Source organism: Gallinula chloropus (genome assembly GCF_964237585.1).
Source record: "Gallinula chloropus genome assembly, chromosome: 25".
In the NCBI taxonomy this organism is placed as follows: domain Eukaryota; kingdom Metazoa; phylum Chordata; class Aves; order Gruiformes; family Rallidae; genus Gallinula; species Gallinula chloropus.
Window position 1 is genome coordinate 4,874,745 of NC_140110.1, and position 24,483 is coordinate 4,899,227.

General features: G+C 49.9%; 2 protein-coding genes across 2 annotated transcripts; one reads left to right on the forward strand and one right to left on the reverse strand.

Moving 5' to 3' along the window:
- Nucleotides 1–12,566: 12,566 nt before the first annotated feature.
- On the forward strand, nucleotides 12,567–13,493 carry LOC311200979 (olfactory receptor 14A16-like; the record flags this gene model as incomplete). Its single annotated transcript, XM_084275278.1, has 1 exon — nucleotides 12,567–13,493. The coding sequence occupies one exon, from the start codon at nucleotides 12,567–12,569 to the stop codon at nucleotides 13,491–13,493; it is 927 nt and encodes a 308-aa protein (XP_084131404.1).
- A 7,794-nt stretch (nucleotides 13,494–21,287) lies between these two features.
- On the reverse strand, nucleotides 21,288–22,214 carry LOC311200885 (olfactory receptor 14A16-like; the record flags this gene model as incomplete). The annotated part of the gene is made up of 1 exon (XM_084275188.1): nucleotides 21,288–22,214. The coding sequence occupies one exon, from the start codon at nucleotides 22,212–22,214 to the stop codon at nucleotides 21,288–21,290; it is 927 nt and encodes a 308-aa protein (XP_084131314.1).
- Between the last annotated feature and the right edge of the window lie 2,269 nt (nucleotides 22,215–24,483).

Here is a 24,483-nt window from a genome sequence, read left to right on the forward strand (position 1 = left end):
CTGCAGCTCCTGAGCCCTGGGATGCCCCTCTGATGCACAGGGCTGCTCTGCACCCAGCCCATGGCCACGGGCTGCCCTCGGCCATGTGACCTCACACCCTCCTGCTGCCACCGCTCTCTGCTCCTCAGGTCAAGGGATGGTGACCTCACTCACGAGTCCCTGTGTCCCACGGGGGTGGGTGCTGTGTGCAGGCTTCTGGGGATGATGGTTCTTCCTAAAAGCCATATTTGGGTCGTACTGGCCATATTGGCCCAACTCTGCTTTTGATGACGTCAGAAGGGCGCCCACAAGCCATGTGCCTTCTCTTGGCATCACAGCTACTCCAGCACCAATGAAATCACAATGTCACACACAAGCCATGTGCACACTCCTGGCCCATCCACCCCTCAGGCAAAGGTGATGTCACAGCATCTACCACTGCCATGTCCCCATTGATTCAATGAGATACAATAATGCTGAGTCAATTGATATAGATTTAGCTTAAGAGACAAATAATATGACTTTAATATAAGAAGAATTTGCTTGTTTTGAGAATAGAAAGAATTTGAGTGGTTTAGAGTAGATTTGTTTTGGATTTCAGTAGGATATGGCTGTACCTGTGGTTTAGAAACTATGGAGAAAACTGCAAAGAGAGAAGAAGACATCCAGCCTTCATCCCTGAAGACCACCAGAAGACCCCCTGGGTGTCCCTGAGCATGCTCTGTCTGGGAGGAGTTAATGGAAATGGCTTCCTGGGAGTAATTTGCATCCCCCTGCCTTGCCTTAGAAATGTACTGACTGTGCGTATGGATCCAAGTGCCACAGCAGCTGGAATAGATGTAACTGCTTTCCACGTGCTGATCCTTCTTTTATAAGGAATTAGAGCCAGTCCCAAGCAAACTGCAGGATACAGAGCAGAGGGGATTTGTCAGCACCGCTCAGGTGCGACCTCCAGAGCTCTGTGTGGCTCCCAGCTGTGGTCAGAGATTCTCCCTGGCCCCTCCTTTTGTTATTGATACAGTATCATTTATTATTAATGCATTATCATTATTAATAATATTTTAAAATGTTATAATATTAAAAATATTATAATATTTAAAAACAATAATATTAGTAATAATATTTTTAAATACCGTAATATTCAAAAAATACAATATTTAAAATTATAATACTATTAATAATGTTTTAAATATTATAATATTTTAAATTATAATATTAGTAAATTAATATTATTAAATTTGAAAAATATAATGTTATCAATAATATTTTAAAATATTATAATAATAAAATATAATATTGAAAATTATAATATTATTAATAATGTTTAAATATTATAATATCTAAAAATATTATTTTTAAAATTATAATGTTATTAATAATATTTTAAATATATAATAAAATATTATAATATTGAAAATTATAATATTATTAATGTTTTAAAATATGCTAATATTAAAAAGATTGTAATATTTTAAAATAATATTTTAAAAGTATAATATTATTATTAATATTTTAAATATTATGATATTCAAGAATATAATATTTTAAATTATAATATTATTAATAATAATTTAAAATATTATAATATTTAAAAATATTATATTTAGAGATTATAATATTATTTATAATATTTTAAAATCTTATAATAATAAGATATTGTAATATTTAAAATTATATTATTAATAATAATATTTTACAAATATTATAATAAAATTATTAAAACATTAATGAAAAGGAGAATCTCCCACCTTGATTGGTTTTGGGGGAGGATCCATTGTGATTGAGGATGTAGAAAGGTCTGAGGTACTTAACGCCTTTCTGGCCTGTCTTTAGGAATCAGAGCAGTTTCTCTCCTGATACCCAGACCCCTGAGTGGAAAGATGGGGACGGGAAGTGGATGGAAGCCCCCAACATCCTAGGAGATCCTCCTCACTTGCATTTCAAAGCCTGCCTGGTTTCAAATGTGGTCTGTTGGATCCACCCACCCCAACCTATGACTCAGTTTACCCCTTGGCTTTCATCCAGGCTCTGGCTGCTGAAATCAGCCGACTCGCACCCCAGGAAAAGCACCAGGTGTCCAGCACCAGGTTTGTCCTTAGGAGCTGGGTGGCCAAGGAGATGTCAAGGATGCCAGGCAGCTGTGCCCTGTGCATGGCCACCATGGGCAGGGAGAGGGCCTGAGGGCTGCTGGGCACAGGGATGCCTGGGGACCAGCACCCCAAAGGCCTTCCTCCAAAGGGTGCTGGGCTAAGGGGTGGCAGACAGGGCTGTGGTGGGCAGGACTTCAGTGGGTGAGGAGTGTGTGTGTGTGGCTCCAGTGGATGGAGCTTTGATGTCACCTGGAAACACAGACTCACCCTGTCCCCAGGCAGCATGAAAGGCAGCAGCCTGCCCTGTCCCACAGACAGAGCTGCCACAGGGACAGCTAGAAGACCTCCTCAGAGGGAGCCCTTCAGGAGCAGCTGGAATTCCCTGGCACAGCTTGAGGGAGGCAGAACAAAGGCAGGAAGAGGCTAATGGATCTACTTTGCTGCTGGCAAAGCCACCTTTAGAGCCCATCTGCTGGATGGAAAAGCTGCTTCAGGAGATTACAGCCACCACCCATCCCTGCAGGTGCCAGAGGCACTCAGGCCTTTTCCTCTGGAGAGCCATGGCCAGGGCAAGGGAATTCCTCTGGAGAAGCCCTGCAGAGCTCACCATCCTCCCCTGCCATGGAGCCAGGGGCAGCAGTGCAGCTGTAAGCAATGGGATAGAGAGAAGTGGACAGGGTCCCACTGCTCTGCAGCACCCACTGGTGTCCCCAGTCAGTGCAAGGGAAGGACACTGGCCCCCAGGGTCCATCAGGTGGGGGGGGGGCACCTGGACCCTCGGATGCTCAGAGGGCTGGAGCAGCTCCCCTACAGAGAGAGGCTGAGGGAGCTGGGATGGGTCAGCCTGGAGAAGAGAAGGCTGTGGGGGACCTCACTGCAGCCTCCCAGTCCCTGAAGGGAGCAGAGGAACAGGAGGGGAATCAGCTTGTTAAATGGCAGAGACTGGCAGGACAAGGGGGATGGGTTAAAACTAAAGGAGGGAAGGTTTAGATTGGCTATTAGGGGGGAGCTTTTTACAGAGAGAGTGGCGAGGTGCTGGAACAGGCTGCCCAGAGAGGGGGTGGAGAAGCATCTTTGGGCTGGCTGGGGCTGGCACACAGTTGGTTTTCCTCCCAGCAGTCTGCACAGTGCTGTGCTTTAGATTTGTGACCCAAACTGTGCTGAGATCACACACAGATGCTTTAGCTATTGCTGAGCAGGGCTTGCACAGCATCAAGGCCTTCTCTGTTCTCACTCTCCCGTCCCAGGGAGGTGGCTGGGGCTTGGCAAGGGTGTGGGAGGGGACAAAGCTGACCAAAGGGGTTATTCCATCAACATGACATCACGCTTGGAGATAAAACTGGGCAGGGCTTTCTTTCCAAGGGGAGCCTGGTTGGGCATCAGTCAGTGGGAGGTGAGAGTTGGTCAGTGACTGCCTTTACACCACTTCTATTGGGGGTGGGGCGCTGAGGCCCTGGGTTTTCCTTCACTTTTGATGCTCTTGGTATCTTGAGTCCAGCCTGCCTCTGTAGAGGGTGTGTCCAGCCCTGTTTGTCTCTGTACTGGGGTGCTGGAAAGGACAACCTGCCTCTGTATCGGGGGTTTCTTGCACCCTGTGTGTCTGCACAGGCTGTGTGGCAATGGACAGCCTGCCCATGTAACAGGGGTGTCGCAATGGAAAGCTTGTCTCTGTACTGGGTGTGCCTGGCACCCCATGCCTCTGTACCAGGGTGCTGTAAAGGACAGCCTGCCCTTATGCCAGGGGTATCTTGCACCCTGTGTGTCTGTACCGTGTGTGTGGTAACGGACAGCCTACCTGTGGAAGAAGTGTGTCTGCAACCCCGCAGCCATGTACATGAGATGCCAGAATAGGAAGCCTTCCTCTGTCCTAATGGACAACCTCCCTGTGTGCCATGGATGTCACAATGAACAACCTGCCTCTGCACCAGGGATGTCACAATCAACAACCTGCCTCTGTCCGTGGAGCCTCACACCCTGTGCCTGTGTACCAGGGTGCTATAAAGGACAACCTGCCTCTATACCAAGGTTGTCTTGCACCAGGTGCCTCTGTACAGGGTGTGTGGTAATGGAAACCCTTCCTCTGTACCAGGGGTGTCACAATGGACAGCCTGCCTCTGTACTGGGAGTGTCATAATGGACCATTTACCTCTGTACTGGGTGTGTCAGAATGGACAGCCTGCCTCTGTACAGGGTGTGTCTAGCACCCCTTGTCTCTGTACCGGGGTGCACTAAAGGACAGACTGCCTCTGTAATGGGGGTTTCTCTCACCCTGTGTGTCTGCACAGGGTGTGTTGTATTTGGCAGCCTGCCTCTGTACTGGGGGTGTTGTAATGGAAATCTTGCCTCTGGAGCAGGGGTATCTGGCACCCCATGCCTCTGTACAGGGTGTGTCTGGCACCCCGTTCCTCTGCACCAGGTGTGTCTGGCACCCCATGCCTCTGTACCAGGGTGCTGTAAAGGACAGCCTGCCCTTAGAACCAGGGGTATCTTGCACCCTGTGTGTCTGTACCGTGTGTGTGGTAACGGACAGCCTACCTGTGGAAGAAGTGTGTCTGCAACCCCGCAGCCATGTACATGAGATGCCAGAATAGGAAGCCTTCCTCTGTCATGATGGACAACCTCCCTGTGTGCCATGGATGTCACAATGAACAACCTGCCTCTGTCCATGGAGCCTGGCACCCCGTGCTTCTGTACCAGGGTGCTCTAAAGGACAACCTGCCTCTATACCAGAGGTGTCTTGCACCAGGTGCCTCTGTACGGGGTGTGTGGTAGTGGAAACCCTTCCTCTGTACCGGGGGTGTCTTAACACACTGCCTGCCTCTCTACTGGGGGTGTCATAACGGACCATTTACCTCTGTACTGGGTGTGTCAGAATGGACAGCCTGCCTCTGTACAGGGTGTGTCTAGCACCCCTTGCCTCGGTACCGGGGTGCTGTACAGGACAACTGGCCTTGAACTGGGGGTGTCTTGCACCTCGTGTGTCTGTACAGGGTCTGTGGTAACGGACAGCCTGCCTCTATACTGGGGGTGTCGTAATGGACAGCGTGACTCTATACCGGGGGAGTCTTGCACCCAGTGCCTCTGCACCACAGGTGTCATAATGGACAGCCTGCCTCTGTAACAGGGTGACAAAAGGACAGCCTGCCTCCATACTGCAGGTGTCATAGTGGAAAGCCTGTCTCTGTAACGGGGGTGTTGTAATGGAAAGCTTGCCTCTATAGCGGGGGTATATGGGAACTCTTTCCTCTGTAGCGGGTGTGTCTGGCATCCCATTCCTCTGCACCAGCTGTGTCTAGCACCCCATGCCTGTCTACCAGGGTGCTGTAAGGGACAGCTGGCCTTGAACCAGGGGTGTCTTGCACCCTGTGTGTCTGTACAGGGTGTGTGGTAACGGTCAGCCTGCCTCTACACTGGGGGTGTTGTAATGGACAGCGTGACTCCATCACGGTGGTGTCTTGCACCTGGTGCCTCTGTACCACAGATGTCATAATGGACAGCCTGCCTCTGTGCTGGGGATGTCATAATGGACAGTCTGCCTCTGTCTGGGTCATCTCACACACTGTGCCTCTGTACCAGGGTGCTCTAAAGGACAACCTGTGCCGCAACAAGAGGGAAGAATGCTGCCAATCAGTGTGATTGGTAAAGCAACTTCAACTTTATTGCAAGCACACACTTTCTTTTATACTATTCCTACCACGTGTCACACATTGTATTTTAATTGGTTCTTAACTAAAAATTACATTTACATACTCCACCCATCTTGCAGCCTGGGAATCATGTGTTCTTCTCAGTCCCAGGGACACTGAATCCTTATCACACCTCCTGCTCCCACATCTTGTGGCCTTGCTGCACGAGACACAAGAATACCCTGACCAATTGTTGACCCTTCTGTTCTCACCAACACGGCGTGGGGCCTGGTCTGACTGAGCTACACAGGCGACTGCTTGGGCAGCTGCTCCATAGGCTCATGGCCTGGCTTCTCAAGCCATTTTGCAACACCCATCTCGCAGTCCCTGCCCACCCCCGTGCCTTGATGGGGGGGAAGAAGGGAGTGAAATCATGATTGGAGTGAAGTCTGCTAAGAAGGGAGCGGGGCGAGGTTAGAGGTGTCTTAAGATCTGGAGAACCCCATCCTCCCCAGTCCCTGCCCCCCTGTGCTGCAAAGAGGGGGAAGAAGGGAGCAAAATTCTGACTATTGTCTGCTAAGAAGAGGGTGGTGGAGGGGAAAGTGTTTTAAGATCTGGTTACATTTGTTTTAACATTTTGTTGCGTTCCCAACTCCAGTGTCACTGTTTGTGTAGTGCAGTGTAATAAATTAAGTAGTTTTCCTACTTCACTTGGTGTTGAGTCTGTTTTGCCCATGTCATTGATGACAGGACAATCTCTCCCTGTCCTTACACTGATTCCTGAGCCTCTCAATATATTTTCTCCCCTGTCCAAATACAAAGGGGAGTGAGCAAAATGCCTTTGGTGGGCATCTGGCCTGCAGCCAGTGCTAAACCACCACAATGGACCAAAAGATGTTCCTGTTCCAGAGAATCTCCTCTGAAAGCTGACCCCCTGCACACGCTGCTTGGCCGTAGCAGCAGCTGAGGAGAGAGATTTCATGGGTATTAAACTGTGTCATGTTGAACTGCTGTTTGTTGTCAGAGAAATCTGTCTGTGCCTGTGAGCACAGATGATGCCAGGAAAAGTATTGGGAGTCCCAGGAGGGCAGTGAGGGAACTGCTGGGCTTGGGGAAGAGCAAGGTTCTCTAGACAGGGTTGGATCTCCAGAGACTGCTTTTCCTGCCTGTCCAGATCTCCTTAGCAGACCCATGTCCATCACAGAATGCTGCTGTCACTGTTTCTATCAACTGAGCCATGACAGAAAATACCTGTGACTGGAGAAAGGTCTTCCATGGGAATTTCCTTTGAAACCTGTATTACTAAGGACCCAATTAAAATCCAAGTAGTTGTAGGAGTTTTGAGCTCTTTAATGAAAATTATGTGAATAAACATGTTTGTAAGGGCTTTCTGGATGTTAATGAGCCCCATGGTGTCTTTTCTTCTGAGTCCACAGACCTCAGATACCAAGCGGACAGTGAAGAATCCTCTCCAGAAGTCCAAGTCAGGAGTAATGCCCAAAGTACCTTGAAGCACCAACAGGCCCCACTGGGAGACATTCCTGACAAAGCCTCCCCAGGGGCTCCTTAGAGCAGACAACTGGAGGCCATGAGGACAAACCCAGGCAAAGCACAGGCAGCTCTGATGCTGAAGACACCCTGGCTTGGTCTGATGAAGCAGAAATGCCAAGCGCTGACCCCCAGCCCCTGGGCAGGGAGATCCTGACCCTCACCTGTGTCTCAGGGCTCTTCCTTGGGATGTGGGCAGTGTGACACCAAGGGAAGGACGGGGTATGACACACGGTGGCCTCCCCTGGAGTGGGTGCAAGGAGTCAGCCATGCTCCATGGCCATGAGGACAATGTGTCTTTCCTGAGGCCTCTGTGGCAGGGACATCAGCCACAGCCAAGGGGGCAAAGACCTATCAGGCCCTTTGGCCATCTGCACCACAGCCCGTGCCACACTGCCTCACACCTCTGCATGTTTCCTTTAGGCTGCAGGGACGCAACACGCTTTCCAATCTCATTCCCACCCCACGATGGCCCTGCCTGTACTGCTGTCTCTCCATCCTCACCAGCTGTTCCCACAAACACAAAGCCACCAGCTCGTCCACATTTCCTCCCAGTGACTTCTTGCATCACAGCACTATCCTCAAAATGCTGTGTTTGCCTACCTTCTGCAGCTGGTAATGGCATTTCTTTACCCAATGTTTCCACCAGCTGTCAACCCCTTTCATCTACAGCATGAGGAACCAGGAGCTCAAGGATGCCGTGTGGAAACTGAGGACTGGGTATTTCTAAGCAGCAATAAACTGCTCATCCTCTTCTACACAGAGCTGGCCATGTAACTCACGTGAGGACCTGTGTGTATTTAGTAGCTTTGTGAGTTGTTCTTTCTTTCCTCCTAGTTTGTCTAGGCTGCAATAACATGGTTCACTTCCATCCTTTCCTAATCCAGCAGCTCTTGGTCCTGTGTGACCCAGACACTTTGCAATGACCTGCTATAGAAACACCAAGGGACCCTCGATACCGACTGAGGTCGTCATAGACCTTCATTCCCAAACTGTTTCCACTTTGCTCTGGACACAAGAACAACAAAAAGAAGGGGTGTATATAACCTACATAACATGTTCTGCTCCAATTATTTGGTCATTTTCAATAAGCATGGTGGCCACAAATCCAGTAATGACATTTAAAGCCAAATGGTCATTTCACTTTGAGTCTTAAATCAGAACTACAGGGAGTTTCAAAATATGTGGTGTATTTTAAACCCAAAGGATGCTTAATTCAATTATTTGATTTTATTCCATTAATCCAAAGGATGCCTCTCCATGCTCCTACCTGATTGCTATAGTTACACTGAATGGTAACTTCCTGGTTGGTTATGCCAACCAGGTTCTACCACAAGCCAAAGGGTTGGATTCCCTCAATATCTCAACTCCCATAAGATTCCTATTAGACCCAAAGCTATCAAATCATTTCTTATGACCAATTTCATTGACCCATGCCCAACTTAGCCACTGAGAGATGAGTTTTGCTCACCAGTGGTGTTGCTCAACATGCACCATAACATGTCACCTCTGACAGGAAAAGAGTGATTATAAGTTGTACAATTAATGGGTTAACAACCAGGGAAGACACAAGGATTTCCACACCTGAAGGTCCAGTCACAAACACTGTGACCCACAAAACCTCCATTGTTGTCATTCCAATTCAGACAATATTCCCCCTTTTCTGGAACTGGGGTTTTCCATGGGTTTGTTTCCTCATTCCAATAGAATGAATCATGACCAATGGTTATGTCACTTAGATCACTCAGGAGCCATTCTGGGGATATTGTTTCAACGTCCATGGCCAGTCTTTAAATCCTGAATGGCTCCCACATCCCCAAAAATTTCTCAGGTTAAAAGCGTTGGGCACCTGCTGGCCTAAAGTTATAAATCCATTTGCCACCCCAGGCTGAAGAAGGGGGCACAAACGTTTCCCCAGATGAGCTTTTAAAAACCCTTTCAAAAGCCCATTAGTTCTCCCCACTATCCCATTAGCTTGGGGGTAACACAGGGGGTGAAATCCCCACCTGCCTCCTCCTTCCTTGGCCCAGTCCTGCCCCTTGGCAGCAGTGAAATGACTGCCCTGGGCTGACTGAGCAGACTGGGGGTTGGCAGAAAGCGAAACCAATTGGTCAGGGCCCGCCCTGGATGTTCTCCTGCTGCTCCTGGAAATGCCTGGGCTTGGACTAGGCCAGAAATGATTTCCACTCCCACTAATACTCTTGTTTCCCCTCCGCCTTCCCAAGGGCTCCAATAGAGTCGATGTGCCAGGCCTCCCAAAGGGTCTTTTTCTCTCTCAGCTGGAGGGGGGTCTCTTCCATGGGGTGCCGCTCTAGCCGCAGGCAGCATTGTTCACAGGCCCAGAGCCAGGTGGGGCAAGCTTCCCAGTGACAGGCCACCCCCTGGCATGTGCCTCCCTGTGGGAATCCTTGGATCCTGCCTGGCCACGTTTCACATGCAGCCATTCCAGGAGCCTGTCCCAATGTCCTCTGAGCTGGTCCTCTTTCTGCAGAGGGGCAATGCTGGCCAGTTCCTCTGAGCTGAGGGAGCTGGGCCTCGTTAGCTTGGAGAAGAGGAGGCTGAGGGGTGGCCTTATTCAGGTCAGTTGGTCAAAGCTGGAGCAGAGGAAGTTCCATGTGAATGTCAGGAGAAACTCTTTCACTGTGAGGGTGCCAGAGCCCTGGGACAGACTGCCCAGAGAGGTTGTGGAGTCTCCTCCTCTGGAGAATTCACACCCACCTGGATGTGTTCCTGTGTGGTTTAGTCCAGGTGATCCTGTTCGGGCAGGGGGATTGGACTAGATGATCTTTTGAGGTCCCTTCCAACTCCTAATGTTCTGTGATTCCTTGACCTTGGATCTCCCTGCATGTCTCTTGGAGCACCTCTGGCCCCTCAGGTTTCACTGGGTGTTGGTGTTTGAACACCTCCTTCTTGGCCTCCACCCCCCATTAATTCCCATGAGAGCTGGGACCAGCAGCTCCCAGGAAGCAGGTGCCTCTTTTGTGCCCACTGGAACTGTGGCAAGAAGAATCCCAGCTTTGGTTGGATTGGGGCAGCCATGTGCCCAAGCTGCATCCCCTTTCAGCCCCAGGACTGCAAAGCAAGGATGAGGTGCATCTAGTCACTTGTCATACATTTTACCCTCCCCAAGGGGAAAGAGTCCCCTTCCCGTCATCTTCTGTGGGTCCTGTCTCATGTGGAGACAAGAAAAAGTGATTCTTCTGCCCAGCTCGTGTTTGATGAGGAGAAAGGACTCTGCTGGACAGAAGGATTTCTCCCCAGACTAGAGAGCAGATGGCAGGGAGGACTTCAGTGTCTTTCCAAGTTGGTTCCCTGGAGCTTCAGGAATACCTCAGAGGAGCCGAGGAGTACGTGACGCCTTCACCTGCTCCTCTGCTGTAGCTGGGCTGGACTCCTGGGACAGTGGGAGCTGATGAAACATTACAGCAATGATGAGGGACAGCTCTGCCACAGAGTAGCTCCTCTGCCAAGCACACAGGGCTGGGGACACTGCCTGTAGGCATCAAGGGGAGACCTGAGAGGTTGAGAGAGCTGACAGATGCTGAGAGCTCACTGGAGGAGAAATATCCTCAGCACTCTACCTGTGAGTATGTCCCTGGTATGTCTGTGGGTGCAGGGCAATGCAGGTTCTGTTCCTGGAGGGATCTCCTAAAGCAGGGACATGGAACAGTGTGTGGGGTCTGTCAGGAGGACAGACCTGAATGTTCTTCCTGGAAAGGATGCCCTTCTGCCCCATCAGAGGGACAGGGCAGGACAGCTGTCTTCTCCTGGGCATGGCTGAGGGGTGCCCAGGGCTGTCCTTGTGAGCTGGGTCCTTTTATCCCAGGGTCTGTGTGCTGGGGCAGGGACTGTGCTGCTGCCAGGGTCAGCACTCAGCCTGCCTGCTGGGCTTTCCACAGGGATATAGACAGCACCTCTGGGTTAAAGCAGTGACCCAGGGAAGGGCAATGTAAGGTCCTTCTGCTGTAGAAAGTGCTGCCTGGGTCAGCTTTGCTCCCAGCCAGAGCTGATCCTTGAGAAATGCCAAAGAGAATATTTCTCCAAAGGCAGAGTCTTTGCTTTGACTTTTCCTCTCCTGGGGGCTGTGCTGAGTGTGGTAGATGAGAACTTATTTCTCCCCTTGAGAATATGCAGTGAAAACTTGATTCTCATGAAGATGTTGGAGCCTGGGCTGAGCCCTGCACACACAGAGGTTCCCTGGGGCAGTGCCCTGATGCCAGGAGGGGTCTGCAGAGCAGAGCTGAGCACAGGGCAGGTTGGATGAGGTCTGTGAGCACAGAGCAGGAGGTGAGAAGGGCAAAGAGAAGGATCTGCAGGGACAGCTCCAGGCAGCAGGGGCATTGTCAGGGAGGGAGTAGGAGCTGCTCCCAGAAATGCCCTGGCAGTGGGGATTTGGAACCTCCCTGACACTTTCCGACACCCACCTCCTGGTTTCTGCCACCCAGCACAGACTCTGCACCCAGAGTTACTGGGTTTCAGGCTGAGTGTTCTCCTTGCCAGCCAAACCAGCAGTGAGGAGAAACCCCTGAGTGCCTGTCTGTCTGATCCTGACCCTAAAGCTTTTGCTGCAGCATTTCCTGCTGTATCCCCTCCTGTCCTTGCTGCCTTTGTCCCACCATTACCTGGGGCTTTGATCATGTCCATTGGTGGGGCTGGCACTGAGCTGACCCTCACTTCAGGACCCCCATCTGTAGGACTGAGGTTTTCCAGGCAGCTCCTGCTGGGCTGCAGCTGCCCCCCACAATGGCACCGCTCTCCCAGGGACTCTTGTGCCCCAGAAAGGAGCCCCATGCAGGAGACATCTCGGCACAGAGGCCGTGGCAATGCCACTCATCACCTGTGTGTGGGCAGCTGCACTGAGCCCTGTGTGTCCCTGGCTGGGAGCAGGGAGCTGAGATCCTCCTTGGGTAGGATGAGACTGCAGGAGGGCTTTGGAGCTCTGCCCTGTGAGACTGGATTCCTCAGCTCTCAGTCAGGAGAAAATCAAAGCTCCAAAGCTCTGCTCTGCCCTTGGTGAAATTGGAGTGACAGTGCTGAAAAGCTCATTCCTATCCACAGGGGATTTAGTCTGAGATCACACCATCCTTCTATTTACTGACTTCTGCCAGGCAGGACTGAGTTCTTGAGAGCCACAGCCAGCCCTCCTCCCAGCAGTGGCACACTCAAGCCAGCACAAAGCAGACCTCCCAAAAGGGACCTGACAAAAGGCTTCCTGAATACAGGGAGTCAATGTGAATTGGAAGAAGTTTTCCTCAAGGAAGAGTTCCCAAACTTCTAACTGCCTTTTCCTCCTTGGACAGGTCTCCACACCTGACAGCAGCAGATGTCCAACAGCAGCAGCTCCATCAGCCAGTTCCTCCTCCTGCCCTTTGCAGACACACAGGAGCTGCAGCTCCTGCACTTCTGCCTCTTCCTGGGCATCTACCTGGCTGCTCTCCTGGGCAATGGCCTCATCATCACCACCATAGCCTGTGACCACCACCTCCACACCCCCATGTACTTCTTCCTCCTCAACCTCTCTATTCTAGACCTTGGCTACATCTCCACCACTGTTCCCAAATCCATGGCCAATTCTCTGTCAGACACCAGGGCCATTTCCTACACAGGGTGTGTGGATCAAATATTTTTCTTCCTATTTTTGATCTCTACAGAGTACTGTCTTCTGACTGTCATGGCCTATGACCGCTACGTTGCCATCTGCCACCCCCTGCACTACAGGACCCTCCTGGGCAGCAGAGCTTGTGTCCACATGGCAGCAGCTGCCTGGGCCAGTGGGTTTCTCAACGCTGTGCTGCACACAGCCAATACATTTTCACTGCCCCTCTGCCATGGCAATGCTGTTGACCAGTTCTTCTGCGAAATCCCCCAGATCCTCAAGCTCTCTTGCTCAGATGCCTACCTCAGGGAGATTGCAGTCACTTTGCTTAGTGCCTTTTTAGCTTTTGGGTGTTTTGTGTTCATTGTGGTGTCCTATGTGCAGATCTTCAGGGCTGTGCTGAGGATCCCCTCGCAGCTTGGACGGCACAAAGCCTTTTCCACCTGCCTCCCTCACCTGGCTGTGTTCTCCCTGTTTGTCAGTACTTCCTTCTTTGCCTACCTGAAGCCACCCTCTATCTCCTCTCTATTTCTGGACCTGGTAGTATCATTTCTTTACTCCGTGGTTCCACCAGCAGTGAACCCCCTCATCTACAGCATGAGGAACCAGGAGCTCAAGGATGCCATGTGGAAACAGATGACTGGATGTTTCTAAGCAACAATGAACTGCTCATCTTCTGCATATCACTGGCCATGTAACTCACATTAGGACCAGTCTCTATTCAGTATGGGGTTTAGTTCCTGTTTCTTTGTTTGCCTCTAGTTTATTTAAACTGGAATATGATGGTCCACGTTCATCCCATTGCTGATACAGTATGACCCACACGCTGGGTAACGATGGGCTGTGCTCTCTGCATCACGTCTGCCTGAAAAGGTGCACATATTTTTCTTTCTTAAAATTTCTCCTGACATTTATTAAATATTTATAAGTACATTTTCATCAACTGAATCACTTGACCACTTGTCTGAAATGGCAATGCTTTCCCACCATGACAGAACAGGAATTTCCTTGAAGTGGAACAAACATAAAGTCACAGAATCTTTCACAAAGTCCAACCACAGCCTAACCCTGCCTAGTCCACCTCCAGACCATGTCATCAAGCACAACATCTGCACACCTTTGTAATACTTCCAGGGATGGCTACTCCACCACGTCCCTGGGCAGCCTGTTCCAATAGCTGAATACCCTTTCCATAAAGAAATTCTTCCTGATCTCTAACCTAAATCTCCCCTGGTATAATTTCAAGCCATTCCCTGTCATCCTATCGCTTGTTATCTGAGATAAGAGGCCAACCTCCACCTCTCTATATCCTTCTTGCAGGTACTTCTAGAAAGTGATAAGGTCTTCCTCAGCATCCTGAAGACTAAAACGCCCCAGTTCCCTCAGTTGATCCTCACAGGACTTGTGCTGCAAACCTTTCACTGTCTACTCTGCCATTCTCTGGACACAATCCAGCATCTCAACGTCCTTCTTTTAGCAAGGGGCTCAAAACTGGACACAGTACTCAAGGTGTGGCCTCACCAGAGCTGAGTATAATGGAACAATCTCTTCCCACTCCTGGCAGTCACACTATTCCTGATCCAGGCCTGGATGCCGCTGGCCTTCTTGGCCACCTGGGCACAGCGCTGCTCATGTTCGGCTAACACCCCCATATCCTATACTTCTAGGGAGCTCTCCAGCCACTCTGCTCCAGGACTGTAACCCTGCCTGTTGTTATTGTGAGCAAAGCTCATGACCAAGCCCCATAAAGCCTCTGCCAATTGATCCAGCCTGTCCAGGTTGCTCTGCAGAGCCTTCCTGCCTTCTACAATTTGGTGTCATGTACCAACTTATTGAGGCTGCACTCAATCCCCTCCTCCAGACCATTAATAAAGATGTTCAAGAGGATGGACCCCAGCACTGAGCCCAGGAGAACACCACATGTGACGTGCTGCCAGCTGGATTTAACTCCACTCACCACAGCTGTTTGGGCCCAGCCTTCAGCCAGTTTCTGACCCAGCAAAGAGTATACCCATCTAATCCATGAACAGAGGCTTCAGCAGGGTGCCCTGGGGGAAACTGATGAAGGCTTCACTGAAGTCCATGTAGATCACATCCACAGCCTTCCCCTCATCCACTAAGCGGGTCACCTGGTCATAGAAGGAGATCAGCAGCTTGAAGCACAATCTGCCTTTCCTAAACCCATGCTGACAGGGCCTGATGGCCTGAGTGTGGTGCATGTGTTGCATGATGGTACTCAAGATAATTTGTTCCATCACCTACCCTAGCACCAAGGTCAGGCTGACAGGCCTGTAGTTCCACAGGACCTCCCTCTGTCCCTTCCTGTAGATGGGTGTCACATGTGCCAGCTTCCAGTCAGGTGGAAACACCCCGGTCAGCCAGGACTCCTGGTAACTAAGGGAAAGTGGCTTGGGGAGGAAATCCACCAGCTCCCTCAGTACCTTGGGGTGTTTCCCATCCAGACCCATCAACTCGTATGGATCTAAGTGGCTGAGCGGGTCAGTAACCAGTTCCCCATGGATGATGGGACTTCAGTCCACTTCCCATCCCCATCTTTCCACTCAGGGGTCTGGGTATCAGGGGACCAATGGTGTTACTACTAAGGACTTAGGCAAAGTACATCAGCCTTTTCTTCATCCTCCATCACAGTGGTTCCCCCCGATCCAGTGAAGGTGGGAGATTCTCCCTGGCCCTCCTTTTGTTATTAATGAATTTATAGAATTAATAACAAAAGGATTACCAGGGAGAATCTCCCACCGTTATTGTAGGTAGCAAACAAAAGTTGCAAGGGTTGAAAAAATTTCCTTTCCAGAGACCTCCCCAGGTAGCCCACTAGTAGCCCCAGTGTCTTTGGGGTCAGGGCTTTCCTAGCCAGGGGAACAGTCCTATGATTGCCCCACAAAATTTTTGTGGCTCTACTAGGTTCTGCCTTTGAAAATTCTAAACATCAATAGCTCCCAAATAAATCTGTGAAGGCTGAAAGATGTTCCTGGGCTGAAACCTTACCAGTTAGCCAACAAGCAGCTCTTGTAAACTGTGGGCAAAGGGCATTCCTGGCTATGGGAATTGTCCTATAACACCAGACATCATTTTCCAGCTCTACCAGCATCCACATTCAAAGACACTAAATGCCCAGCAATAGCTCCACAACAAAAGGTTTGAGGGCTGAAATATCTTGGGAGTCTGAAAACTCCCCAGGATGCCCAAAAGCACCCCCAGTAACCTTGAGGCTCAGAGCTTTTGTAGCTGAGGGAACGATCTTAATAGTGCCTGATGTCATTTTCAGCCTCTACCAGCATCCAACTCCAAATGTGCTGAATATCCACCAATAGCACCAAAGCAAAAGGAGCGAGTGATTAAAGCTGCTCCTGGCCTGAAACCTACTCAGACATCCCATTAGCAGCCCCAGTAATCTTGGAGCTCAGGACTGTCCTTGTCAAAGGGAACAGTCCTTACAAGTGCCTGACCTCATCTTCCTGCTTCAGCAGCGTCAAGTTTCAAAAATGCAAAATATCCAGCAAGAGCACCTAAACCTGCCCAGGCTGTGCACTGGGAGCACCAGTAAAGCTGACCCCCTTCACACGCTGCTTGGCCGTAGCAGCAGCTGAGGAGAGAGATTTCATGGTTATGAAACTGGATCATGTTGAACTGCTGTTTCTTGTCAGAGAAATCTGTCTGTGCCTGTGAGCACAGATGATGCCAGGAAAAGTTTTGGGAGTCCCAGGAGGCCAGTGAGGGAACTGCTGGGCTTGGGGAAGAGCAAGGATATCCAGACAGGGCTGGATGTCAATAGACTGCTTTTCCTGCCTGTCTAGATCTCCTTAGCAGACCCAGAGCCCTGGGACAGGCTGCCCAGGGAGGTGGTGGAGTCTCCTTCACTGGAGATATTCAAGACCCGCCTGGACTCCTATCTGAGTGATATGTCCTAGGGAGCTGCTTTGGCAGGGGGTTGGACCTGATGATCTCTCAATGTCCCTTCCAACCCCTACAATTCTATGATTCTATGTCCATCACAGAATGCTGCTGTCACTTCTTCTGACAACTGAGCCATGACAGAAAATACCTGTGACTGGAAAAAGGTCCTCCATGGGAAATCCCTTTGAAACCTGTATCACTAGGGATCCAACTAAAATCCAAGTAGTTGGTGGCCTCCCCTTTGGTAGATGCAAGAAGGCAACCATGCTCCATGGCCTTGAGGACAATGTGTCTTCCCTGAGGCCTCTTTGGCAGGGACATCAGCCACAGCCAAGGGGGCAAAGATCTCATTTCTATCAGGCCCTTTCCACCTGTCTGGCACCCTTGGCCATCTGCACCACAGTCATCCCACACGGCATCACCCCTGTACCTGGTTCTTTGTAGGCTGCAGGGATGCAACACGCTTTCCCACCTCATTGTCACCTAACAATCTACCTGCCTGTACTGCTGTCTCTCCCTCCTCGCCAGCTGTTCCCACAAGCACAAACCCACCAGCCCATCCACACTTCCTCCCAGTGACTTCTTGCACCACAGCACTACCCTCAGAATGACATTTCTTTATCCTCATGTCCACCCTGGCCTTCAGAGTCATCAGTTCACATGGACTTCCTTTCTTATGTTCTTTTCACATAGCACAAAGAGGGCTTCCCTCAGCCTCCCCTTCCCCAGGCTAAAGCAGCCCAGGTCTCTTGGCAGCCTTTCCCTGACCACATACGTGTTCCTCCTCATTCCTCCAGATCGGGGACCCCCACACTGGGACTGACTGCTCCAGAGGTGGCATCATCATTGCTGAGTCCAGATGGACCAGAAGGACCCTTGTCTGTGCAGCCACACTCCTCCCAGAGGAGCCCAATGTGCTCATGGCCACATCCCTGTTCAACACCTCTGACTGCTAGGGCAGCCCCTGCAAGACCAAAATTCTTCTCCTTGTGGCTGGTTCTCCACCCATCATGTCTGAGCTGCCTTGATGTGTGGGTGTTGTGCTGGAACCTTTTCTCATGGTTTCACCCCAGCCCCGAGCCGAGCATCACGCAGCCGCTCTCTCTCTAAGAGGGGGTGTGTGTGTGGGGGGAGGACAGGGGGAGGGAGGAAGGGAGAGAAAAGGAAACCAAAAAGCCGTAAACCTTGTGGGCTGGGATAAGGACAGTTTACTGGAACAGCAGAGAGACAGAAACAACAAAAACAACAACAACAACAGGACATTGTGGTAAAATACACACAGCTGGTGATGCACAGTGCAGTTTGTCACTGAACCCCACAGCTCTGGCCGCACAGCTCACAGCCGTCCCGAAAACACGTGTGTCCTGGAGCTGAGTTCTCCTGCCCTCACCACACTCCTTTATGCTGATCATGGTGTAATTTGAATGGAATATGCTTTTTTGGGCAGTTTGGGTCACCTGTCTTGGCTGTGCTCCCTCCCAGCTCCCAGGGTGCTCCCCACCTTCCCATTAGTAGTAGAGAATGAACAACAGAAAAGTCTTTGATTGCTTGGACACAACTAAAACCTCCCTGTTATCAGCACTGCTCTCATCCTAACAACCAAATGTGGCACCACACTGGCTGCTAGAAGGAAAATCAACTGTATTCCTCCTGAAACCAGCCCACCTTTGTAGACAACAAGTGCACCACAACAGTGGGCTCACTCCTGTAGTCATACAGTGTGGATAATCCCCTTGGTCAGTTATGGTCAGCTGGGCCTGTTCTGTCCCTTTCTGGGCACTTGTGCACTCCCAGTTGACTCATTTCTGGAACAGAATTAGAATAAAGGCCTTAATGCTGTGCAAGCACTGCTCAGCAAGGAAGAAACATATTTATTTAGACTTTATGGCTTACAAATCAAAACACCAGAACTATGGGGGCCACCAACATGAGAATTAATTCCAGCCGCAGAGAAAATATGGGCAGGAGGAGGAGATCTCTTCTGCTTGGAAATCTTCCTGATGTTCCTGGTCATCAAATCCACGAATTTCTCAAGGTCTCTCTGAAGGGAATCTCCATTTCACTAAAGGTTCACATGTGCTTGCAGATGGCTCTCTAACTTACGGTGCTTTTAACAAAATACCAGCAATAGGTGCTAAATAACCTGGGACTCTACTGCTGGACATCTAGCATGTTCGAGAGTGGATGATGGTACAGCCTGAAAATGACATTTTTAGGACTGTTCCTGTGGTTAGGAATGTCCTGAGCCCCAAGGTTAATGGGGCTGTTAGTGGGCTACCTGGGGAGGTTTCAGGCCAGAAACCTTTTTCCACCCTTGCACCTTTTCATACAATCATAGAATTGTAGGGGTTGGAAGGGACCTCAAGAGATCATCGAGTCCAACCCCCCTGCCAAAGCAGGCTCCCTATCTCACATTACACAGACAGGCATCCAGACGAGACTTGAATATCTCCAGAGAAGGAGACTCAACCACCTCCCTGGGCAGCCTATTCCACTGCTCCGTCACCCTCACTGTGAAAAAGTTCTTCCGCATGTTGGTGCGGAACTTCCTGTGCTCCAACTTGCAGCCATTGCCCCTTGTCCTATCCCCACAGACCACTGAAAAGGGGCTGGCTGATTCCCCCTGCCTCCCCTGCTTAAGATAATTATAAACTTTAATTAGGTCCCCCTTAGTCTTCTCTTCTCAAGGCTGAAGAGTCCCAACCTACTCAGCCTTTCCTCACAGGGGAGATGTTCCAGGCCCCTAATCATCTTTGTGGCCCTTCTTTGGACTCTCTCCAGTAGATCCCTGTCCTTTTTAAACCAAGGAGCCCAGAACTGGACACAAGGGGATTGGACTGATGATCTCTCAAGGTCCCTTCCAACCCCTATGATTCTGTGATTTCATACAGTAAGTTGAGAGATTCAGCTGCTGAAAATGTGCTTGTCAATTTTTAATAAATATAAGGAAAAAAATATAAGGAAAAAATATAAGGAAAATAAAGAAGGAAAAATTGTGTCCCTTTGAACTCAGACATGATAGGAAGAGAGCACAGATCTTCATTATGCAGTGTCTAGCTCACACAAGACTGAATGGGATGAACATGCACCATGTCATTATAGCTTAGAAAACTACAAAGAAAAAAATTCAACTACAGAAAACATGGCCAGTGATGTGCAGAAGAAGATGAGCAGTTTATTGCTGCTTAGAAGCATCCAGTCCTCAGTTTCCACATGGCATCTTTGAGCTCCTGGTTCCTCATGCTGTAGATGAGGGGGTTCACTGCTGGTGGAAACACTGAGTAAAGAAATGCCAATACCAGGTCCAGAATTAGGGAAGAGATGGAGGGGGGCTTCAGGTAGGAAAACATGGCAGTGCTGACAAAAAGGGAAACTACAGCCAGGTGAGGGAGGCAGGTGGAAAAGGCTTTGTGCCGTCCCTGCTGCGAGGGGATCCTCAGCACAGCCCTGAAGATCTGCACATAGGACACCACGATGAACACAAAACACCCAAAAGCCAAACAGACACCAAGAAAAAGGATTCCAGTTTCCCTGAGGTAGGCATCTGAGCAGGAGATAACTGTGTAGATGTTGTGCTTGAGGACATGGTCTAGAGGTGGGCTAGGCAGGGTTAGGCTGTGGTTGGACTCTATAAAAGATTCTGTGATTCTGTTGGGGAAGACAGCAGGCCTGCTGGCAGCCTGGCACTCTTCACCAAGACACAGGCCCTGACAATATCCTCCAGTTCCCATGAGACAGGAGAAGTTCCTCATGCTGAGAGGATTTTGATAATCACATTCTCAAAAGACAGTGGCCTTGATGACAGGGGTACAGACTGCCCTAAACCAAGAAGAAGTAATGGGAAGGTACTTGGGAGTAACGGCACATGTTCAGAACCAGCCATAATAAGATGATCAAAACAGCCAGTATGTGGATATTTTTAGGCATCAAACGTAACCTAATCATATTTAGCTATAAGATATGTTATTAGAACTTGTTATAAGTACTAACCAATCAGTGGACTGTAAACAGTGTATGTAACCAATGAGCAGTTATTTAGCTTGCCACGTTTGCAGTAACAAATGCCTATAATCTGTGTGATTTCACCCAATAAACGGCTTCACTTCAATTCATACTGAATTACGAGTTGCCCATTGCTGATCTCTGCATGATTCTAAGGTACACTTCAAGGAAATTCCTGTTCTGTCATGGTGGGAAAGCATTGCCATTTCAGACAAGTAGTCAAGTGCTTCAGCTGATTAAAAAGTTATTATAAATATTTAATAAATGTCAGAAAAAATTTAGGAATGAAAAATTTTTGCACATTTCCAGGCAGATGTGATTCAAAGAGAGCAAAGCCCATCGTTACCCAGCGTCTGGCTCACAAAGTTATTGTATCAGCAATGGGATGAATGTGGACCATGATATTACAACTTAAAAAAACTAGAGGGAAACAAAGAAACAGGAACTAAAACCTCTACTAAATAGAGACTGTTCCTAATGTGAGTTACATGGCCAGTGATATGCGGAAGAAGATGAGCAGTTTGTTACTGCTTAGAAACATCGAGTAATCAGTTTCCACACAGCATCCTTGAGCTCCTGGTTCCTCATGCTGTAGATGAGGGGGTTCACTGCTGGTGGAAACACTGAGTAAAGAAATGCCAATACCAGGTCCAGAAATAGGGAAGAGATGGAGGGGGGCTTCAGGTAGGCAAACATGGCAGTGCTGACAAAAAGAGAAACTACAGCCAGGTGAGGGAGGCAGGTGGAAAAGGCTTTGTGCCGTCCCTGCTGCGAGGGGATCCTCAGCACAGCCCTGAAGATCTGCACATAGGACACCACGATGAACACAAAACACCCAAAAGCTAAACATACAGTGACCACAATGAGTCCAGTTTCCCTGAGGTAGGCATCTGAGCAGGAGAGCTTGAGGATCTGGGGGATTTCACAGAAGAACTGGTCAAGGGCATTGCCATGGCAGAGGGGCAGTGAAAATGTATTGGCTGTGTGCAGCACAGCATGGAGAAACCCACTGGCCCAGGCAGCTGCTGCCATGTAGACACAAGCTCTGCTGCCCAGGAGGGTCCCATAGTGCAGGGGGTGGCAGATGGCAACGTAGCGGTCATAGGCCATGACAGTCAGAAGAAAGTACTCAGTTGAGATTGAAAATTCAAAGAAGAAGAGTTGAGCAACACATCCTGTGTAGGAAATGGCCCTGGTGTCCCACAAGGAATTGGCCATGGCTTTGGGAACAGTGGTGGAGATGTAGGTAAGGTCAAGGGCAGAGAGGTTGAGGAGGAAGAAGTACATGGCGGTGTGGAGGTGGTGGTCACAGGGTACGGTGATGATGATGAGGCCATTGCCCAGGAGAGCAGCCAGGTAGATGCCCAGGAAGAGGCAGAAGTGCAGGAGCTGCAGCTCCGGTGTGTCTGCAAAGGCCAGGAGGAGGAATTGGCTGATGGAGCTGCTGCTGTTGGACATCTGCTGCCATCAAATGTGGAGACCTGTCCAAGGAGGAAAAAGCAGAGAGAATTTAGGGAAATTTTCTTTTAGGAAAATCCCTTTTACTACTTATGGAACGCCCTCAGGTTGACTCTGTATTCTGGGAGACTTTTGGCAGGTCCCTTTTGGGAGGTCTGCTTTGTGCTGGCTTGGGTCTGTCACTGATGGAAAGAGGGAAGTCCTATAGGATTTCTGTAGGTGGGGGTACTAAAGTGAGGGTCATCTCAGAGCCAGCCCCACCAATGGACATGCTCAGAACCTCAGGTAACCGGGTGACAAAGGCAGCAAAGTACAGGAGGGGAAACAGGGAGAAATGCTCCAGCCATGACTGGAAGTACAGGGACAGACAGACAGGCACTCAGAGGTTTCTCCTAACTGCTGGTTGGGCTGCCAAGGAGAAGACTCAGCCTGAAACCCTGTAACTCTGGGTGCAGAGTCTGTGCTGGGTGGCAGAAACCAGGGAGTGGGTGTCGGAAAGTGTCAGGGAGGTCCCAAATCCCCACTTCCAGGGCATTTCTGGGGGCAGCTCCTCCCTGCCTGACAGTGTCTCTGCTGCCTGGAGCTGTCCCTGCAGCTGCTTCTCTGTGACCATGTCACCTCCTGCTCTGTGCTCACAGACCTCATCCAACCTGCCCTGTGCTCAGCTCTGCTCTGCAGACCCCTCCTGGCATCAGGGCACTGCCCCAGGGAACCTCTGTGTGTGCAGGGCTCAGTAGAAGCTCTGACAAGTCCTAATGATCCCTGAGTTTGCTCTGCCTTCTGCAAAGTTATCAAGAAAAGCTCAGCTCCCACTTCCCGCCCAGTCACCAAGAGCAGAAAATTCAAAGCGAAGTCTCTTTACCTTTCTCCTCCAGTGAGCTCTCAGCATCCGTCAGCTCTCTCAGCCTCACAGGTCTCCCCTTGGTGCCTACAGGCAGTGTCCCCAGCCCTGTGTGCTTGGCAGAGGAGCTGCTCCTGGGCAGAGCTGTCCCTCTGCAGCGCTGCCAGGTTGCCATGAGCTCTTTCCATCCCAGAGACCTGGCCCAGCTCAGCAGTTCTTGTAGCCTCCCTCCTGGTGTCTCAGTCCTCATGGGGATCATTCTATGACCTCATCTCTGAGATCATTCTGCCTGGGAGCAGAATGATCAGGACAGGGAGAAATCATGCAGGGAGAAAGCACAGGGGGAGGTCATGCAGCTGTTACTCTCACTGGCAATACAGACTTGACACCTACAATAAAATCAATCTAATTCATTACTCAATCCAAAGAGAGCAGAGAAATGAGAAAAAAACCTAGAGAAATGAAATTTTAAACACCTGCCTACAACCCTCCCTTCTTATCCCAGGGTCCACTTCACTCTTTAACTCTCTACTGTCTCCGACTGAGTGGCACAGGGGGACAGGGAATGGGGGTTGGTGTCAGTTAATCACACATCGTCTCAACTGCTCCTTCCTGGCCAGGGGGAGAACTCCTCACTGTCTCCCCTTGCTCCAGCATTGGGTCCTACCCACAGGAGACAGTCCTGCATGAACCCCTCCAACGTGAGTCCTTCCCACATAACTTCAGATCATCACAGATTGCTCCAGCTTGGGTCCTCCACAGCCCTGCCAGCTAACCTGCTCCAGCACAGGCTTCCTATGAGATCACAGCCTCCTTCAGTGTCCTCACATGCTCAACCTTGGGGACCTCTATTGGCTGCAAATAGAATCACTGTTCCACATCATCCAACATGGGCTGCAGTGAACAGCTTCAAGTCACCATGGGTTTCTCCACGGGCTGCAGGGGAATCTCTGCAATGAGGCTTGGAGGACCTTCTCCCCCTACTTCACTGACCTTGTTGTCTGCAAAGTCCTTTATACTTTCTCACTCCTTTCTCTGGTGGCAAAAAGCAGCTGCTGGGTTTTATTTCCCTCCCTAAAAATACTGTCACAACGTTGTGATTCTCAGTGTTCTGCTCCCCACAGCCAATACACTGTCACTGTCCCTCTGCAAGGGCAGTGCCTGTGACCAGTTCTTCTGAGAAATCTCCCAGATCCTCCAGCTCTCTCACTCATGGTCCTACCATAGTGAAATTGTAATCAGAGCATGTCTAGCTTTTGGGTGTTTTGTGTTCATCGTGGTGTCCTCTGTGCAGATCTTCAGGGCTGTGCTGAGGATCCCCTCGCAGCAGGGACAGCACAAAGCCTTTTCCACCTGCCTCCCTCACCTGGCCGTGGTCTCCGTGTTCCTCATCACTGCTGTGTTCACCTACCTGAAGCTTCTCTCCAT